The following is a 5,898-nucleotide window of genomic DNA, read 5'->3' as shown; positions in this document are numbered from 1 at the left end:
CATGGTCCAAAGCGGCGTATTCCTCCCTCAACTCATAGGGCTCCTTAGCCGCTATACTCCCAGCAAATTTCCTATCCAGCTCTTCCTGATTATAAGGCCCCGGATTCGCGTTCTGCTGCCTAGCGTATCCGGACCTAATGCTCCTATAGTAAAAGCTATCCTCAATTTCTTCACTCTTAGTAACGAAATACCCGAGGTTCTCAACCCAGAGCCCCTCCGGACTACACGGTACTTTTCTGGAGGAAATCTTAGCAACTGAAAGCTTCGTTATGGCTTCGGAGTCCGAAGTAGAAGCTTTCTTACCCATTTCAACCCGCTCAGAATCAGCAGAAGACTCAGAATCTGAACTAGATGGCCCCGGATAACAAGTTATGAACGCCTTGGCGAGAGCTTTAGTCCGGACCATAAACCTAAAACAAGTTACAAAGGTTAGTCTAAAACTCCTACAGTTTATTATCTTTGAAGCTGCATGGTCCGGACTACCCTACGATTCAATTTTATTACAAGTCAAGACCTTACAATCTGGAGACCCCCGAATCCAAACAAACAACCCTAGCCTGTTACTCCGAACTTAGATATCAAAACAACACAAAAACAACAACCAATTACGACCTCCAAAACCTACCCTATCAGTCCGGACTAGTTATCCGAGTCCGGACCCCAACATAAAACCCTAATTCCAGAAACACTATCAAAACAAAATCAAAAACCAAAACATAGACAAAAACACACATATATACACATACATACAAAAACATCCAACAAAAACAAACACAATAGCACAAATAAAGAATACAACACACCAGCAAATTGAAAGAATGGAACAAAAAACAGAAAAGCAAGGGAAAAAAGCTTACAAAGTAGAGATAACGGAGAAGTTGAGGACGACCAAGCAAACAGCAATAGAACCTGGAGCTTCTCCGAGAACCACCGCCGGAAAAAGAAACGGAGGAAAAAGAAAGGAAAGCAAGAGAAACAGAAAAGATAAAGAAGATAAAAAAAAACAAGGAAGAGGGGAAGGACCGCCTTTTATAGCCGTGGTAAAAAACCTAATCTCCACGCCACGTGGCACAATCCCAACCACTCATCCCTCACAGTATTTAATGCTTATCATAATTACGGCACTTCTCTCCATCTATAACAGCTGTAATAATTCAAATAATTGGGGGGAAATTCCCCAAAACCGTTTCAACTTCCAAGTCCGGACTACATAAATCAACGAACTCCGGACTGGGGGGCAAGAAAAACTCAACTCCTGCTAAAGGCAACAACCTCAGTCCTGATTCGCTGAACTCAACGAACTCCGGACTGGGGCCAAGAAAAGCTCAACTCCTGCTAAAGACAACAACCTCAGTCCTGATTTGCTGAACTCAACGAACTCCGGACTGGGGGGCAAGAAAAACTCAACTCCTGCTAAAGACAACAACCTCAGTCCTGATTCGCATAAATCAACGAACTCCGGACTGGGGGGCAAGAAAAACTCAACTCCTGCTAAAGGCAACAACCTCAGTCCTGATTCGCTGAACTCAACGAACTCCGGACTGGGGCCAAGAAAAGCTCAACTCCTGCTAAAGACAACAACCTCAGTCCTGATTTGCTGAACTCAACGAACTCCGGACTGGGGGGCAAGAAAAACTCAACTCCTGCCAAAGACAACAACCTCAGTCCTGATTCGCATAAATCAACGAACTCCGGACTGGGGGGCAAGAAAAACTCAACTCCTGCTAAAGGCAACAACCTCAGTCCTGATTCGCTGAACTCAACGAACTCCGGACTGGGGCCAAGAAAAGCTCAACTCCTGCTAAAGACAACAACCTCAGTCCTGATTTGCTGAACTCAACGAACTCCGGACTGGGGGGCAAGAAAAACTCAACTCCTGCTAAAGACAACAACCTCAGTCCTGATTCGCTGAACTCAACGAACTCCGGACTGGGGGGCAAGAAAAACTCAACTCCTGCTAAAGACAACAACCTGAGTCCTGATTCGCTGAACTCAACGAACTCCGGACTGGGGGGCAAGAAAAGCTCAACTCCTGCTAAAGACAACAACCTGAGTCCTGATTCGCTGAACTCAACGAACTCCGGACTGGGGGGCAAGAAAAACTCAACTCCTGCTAAAGACAACAACCTCAGTCCTGATTCGCTGAACTCAACGAACTCCGGACTGGGGGGCAAGAAAAGCTCAACTCCTGCTAAAGACAACAACCTGAGTCCTGATTCGCTGAACTCAACGAACTCCGGACTGGGGGGCAAGAAAAACTCAACTCCTGCTAAAGACAACAACCTCAGTCCTGATTCGCTGAACTCAACAAACTCCGGACTGGGGGCAAGAAAACCTCAACTCCTGCTAAAGACAACAACCTTAGTCCTGATTCGCTGAACTCAACGAACTCCGGACTGGGAGGCAAGAAAAGCTCAACTCCTGCTAAAGCCAACAACCTTAGTCCTGATTCGCTGAACTCAACGAACTCCGGACTGGGGGGCAAGAAAAGCTCAACTCCTGCTAAAGACAACCACCTTAGTCCTGATTCGCTGAACTCAACGAACTCCGGACTGGGGGCAAGAAAAGCTCAAGCTCTTTTAACAAAACAATCAAAAACTCATGTTCTACAAACATACTCAAATTCACTCCCCCATCCAGAAAATCTGCATAAGGGAGTGGGGGGCACATGATAGTCCATATGGCTCCTGGGAGAACTACTCCTAGGCCTTCAGCTCCATACAGCTCCTGGGAGGACTACTCCTAAGCTCCTAACTCCATACAGCTCCTGGGAGTCCTAAGCTCCTAACTCCATACAGCTCCTGGGAGGACTACTCCTAAGCTCCTAACTCCATACAGCTCCTGGGAAGACTACTCCTAAGCTCCTAACTCCATGCAGCTCCGGGAATGTCTACTCCTAGGCTCATAACTCTACGCAGCTCCTAGAAGGGGTAGTCCCGCACACTACCACTCCTGGCCAGCTTAGTCCCGTAAGCGGAACCTTGATAAACCCCAACACGTGAGACGTTGGCCCAAGCACGTGACGGGGACAACTGTCACACATCAATCATGGGAATAATCAGGGCACGTGTCAGAGGATCCTCAAAACATTCCTCGACCAGTCCCGCGCTGACGCGTGTAAAGCATCCACTCCCGCCAGGTGCCCTCCGCTCCCAGAACCAACGGCTACGATTCGAAGGTACCAACCCCAAAACCCTACTCTTGAGCTATAAATAGCCCAAGAAGGTGAGGTTTTGGGGTTAATCACTCTCTCACACTCATATACACGCACAGCAACCTTACATTCATATTCATCTTCATCTTCCCAAAAAGCTGGTTCTTACTCTCACGCCGGAGGCGCCGCGGGACTCCAACCCCCCTTCCGGTGTTGTTTTGTAGGAACCCAACCACAGCTACACCTCTACAGCGGCGAAGGATCCAGGACGGCGTCGAAGGAGCAGCCCCGCCACCAGGAGTTATCAGATATTTTATCGTTCTCGATTCTCGGTTGTCACAGTTGTTTCAGTTTTTTTAACAGGTTCAGAATCGGAAAATGTTCATCGCTGAATAGTCAATAGCATCATTAGTTGTCTTGGGAACATCCACTGTAAATGACCACCAATCAATAGAGGAAGTTGATGATTTGGTGTGAACTGGTCCTTGGAGTAAGTTGACTGACGAAGCTTATTCCCTCTCTTATTAGGGGAGATAAATATTAGTGTAGTGTTTAACGTTTATTAAAACGTAAATAAATTAACAAGAAATACATAACACTGCTTTGGCTTACTGGTTTCAGGACTTTTGATAGTATTATTCTACGTACAAACATATAATCATTACTGAGCAAACGTTCGCCATTGAAATACAACTGTAGAAGTTATGGTTATCAAACCGAAAGATAAATGGCACAACTTGTTATAATCTAGAGTTATCCAATGCAGCAATGTAGATGGGACTTCAAGCTGATTTTTTGTTGGACGACTTTAGTTTGTTTTCTTTAGCCAAATGTTCGAACAAGCTCCCATCATATACGCCTCTGACTTTATCTTTAAGTAACAATCCGTTCTCGTCTTTGCAAAGGATGTATAAGATCTTCCATTCTGTATAAGCTGCAAGCCTGCAATATATGGTATCATCAGATATTTTACAAATATTTATCACAAACATTGACAATGAGACTGAGTGACTCATTGTCGCAATTACCTTTCTAGTAACTTAAAATGATAGTAGCAAGTGGGGGAACACGGATTCTAGAGACATCAGACATACGTCCTAACTGATGTTTAAAGTTCATCTAGGATTTTTTTTTGTCTGATATAAACTAATACTCAAAACATACCATCCTTTGTAGTCCTTCGGTTCTCTGTTTGATTTAAGCAATGCCATCACCTCGTCGGATGTTAATGCTGATGAATTTGTGTGTGCATGCTTGGCGAACATCTCTTCGAACTTTGAATTCACAAACCTTTACGAAAGAAACATAAACAAAGGGCCTAGATCATGTATAAAATGTAAAAGACATGAATAAATAAAAATATAATTGAGACAGTAGTTTAAAGTTAAATTCTTATAAATTGTTTTCTTTAAAAATATTTACCATGTGAATTCAGGCTAATTAGTCGTAACTTTAAAACCTTTCATTTAATTTAATTCAGTTAACAATAGTTTAGTTATTTAAGAAACTAAGTAGCTAGTTAAGCTAAACTTTTGGGACGATAGATCACTGAACTAAGATACGAGATAAATGACTGGAACGATATATTTTGGGTGTTTATGATTCAACAGCGCATGATAAATTTGTAGCAAGTCTGTTGTCAAGATATTTTACTGCTTTATCTTAAAGATTGATCGGAAATTACAAGAAACAATGAATAGAGCATATATGATATACCTTCCTTCCTTATCATAGACACCACTATCACTCCCATGTTTGGCCTTAGTGATGTTCTTTATCTCTATTGGAAACAACAGAGAAGGAAATTTACCCTGCAGCAAAATACTATCAATTCACAACAATCATGAATATGATCCCATTTGCTTACAATCTATTATGACAGTGTTCTGGTTTATTAACGCCCTGTGGCTAGCTTTCGCCAACAACATAAACACATGTCCTCCTTTTACTTTATAGTCCTTTTCATGTTAATTCTTAAAACGATGTCTTTAATTATAATATACGTCAGTATAGATTACACGTAAAGAATTGTTTCTTTTTACAATAAGTAATTAATTAGACCCATTAAAAACAGAAGGGGTGATGCCAATTAGTAAAACAGACAGGGAGAGGGAGATTACAGTGCGAGTTTTGGCACTGAGGCCGAGGTTGATGAAAACTGCAGCAACGGAGGACAACAGAAGTCCGCACCCAATTTCACGGAATCCTAATCACCAAACCATAACTTACTAATTATGAAAAACTTAGTATTGCATTTGTAAGAGCATACATACCAGGAAAAATATGGTAATATATATTGCTGAACTGAATTTTAATGCTAAGCCCTTCAAAAAATATTGTGTGTATCAAACAAACACCAAGTAAGCTTACGAATATACCTCGAAAAGTCTCCCAAGGGTAGATGATCCCATCATTATTCTGATCGAAGAAAGTAACATGCTTCTGAAGAACGTTACCGTCGTGATGATGATGATGATCTATATCCATTCCTTCTGATGTATGAATAGAATAGTCGTAAGTAAACTTAAATACTGAACAATTAAACAACTAATTAAGTTGATTAACAAAGTTGCGATTGTACGGAACAGAATAAACCTATGGACTGAATTTCTTTATTTGCAGGAGCTTTTGGACCAGCAAGAGACAAGGCCATCGATGTGTTGAAGAAAATGTGAAAAAGTGGTGATTTGTAATAGAATTGAATCAAACTTAGCTTACAAGTTCACATATATAGGTTGGGGACT

At 42.1% G+C, this 5,898-nt stretch overlaps 1 protein-coding gene across 1 annotated transcript; it reads right to left on the bottom strand.

The window, feature by feature from the left end:
* Window positions 1-3,743: 3,743 nt before the first annotated feature.
* LOC141661621 (putative peroxygenase 4) lies at window positions 3,744-5,898 on the bottom strand. The gene is made up of 6 exons (XM_074468626.1): window positions 5,750-5,898; window positions 5,533-5,646; window positions 5,275-5,360; window positions 4,871-4,965; window positions 4,319-4,444; window positions 3,744-4,096 (listed from the first exon to the last, which is right to left on the bottom strand). The coding sequence occupies exons 1-6, from the start codon at window positions 5,805-5,807 to the stop codon at window positions 3,937-3,939; spliced, it is 639 nt and encodes a 212-aa protein (XP_074324727.1). The 5' UTR covers window positions 5,808-5,898; the 3' UTR covers window positions 3,744-3,936.

The sequence above is a fragment of the Apium graveolens genome, chromosome 5, assembly GCF_009905375.1.
Source record: "Apium graveolens cultivar Ventura chromosome 5, ASM990537v1, whole genome shotgun sequence".
NCBI classification, from domain to species: Eukaryota; Viridiplantae; Streptophyta; class Magnoliopsida; order Apiales; family Apiaceae; genus Apium; species Apium graveolens.
This window is presented reverse-complemented; position numbering and strand designations above follow the sequence as displayed.

Excerpts from the sequence above, each read along its gene's own strand:
- LOC141661621 (XM_074468626.1), bottom strand. The coding sequence starts at position 5,807 with ATGGCCTTGTCTCTTGCTGGTCCAAAAGCTCCTGCAAATAAAGAAATT. Across the intron at positions 5,647-5,749 it reads TAAAGAAATTCAGTCCATAG|AAGGAATGGATATAGATCAT; the intron begins GTTTATTCTGTT and ends TTCATACATCAG. Across the intron at positions 5,361-5,532 it reads CCCTTGGGAGACTTTTCGAG|GATTCCGTGAAATTGGGTGC; the intron begins GTATATTCGTAA and ends TTTGGTGATTAG.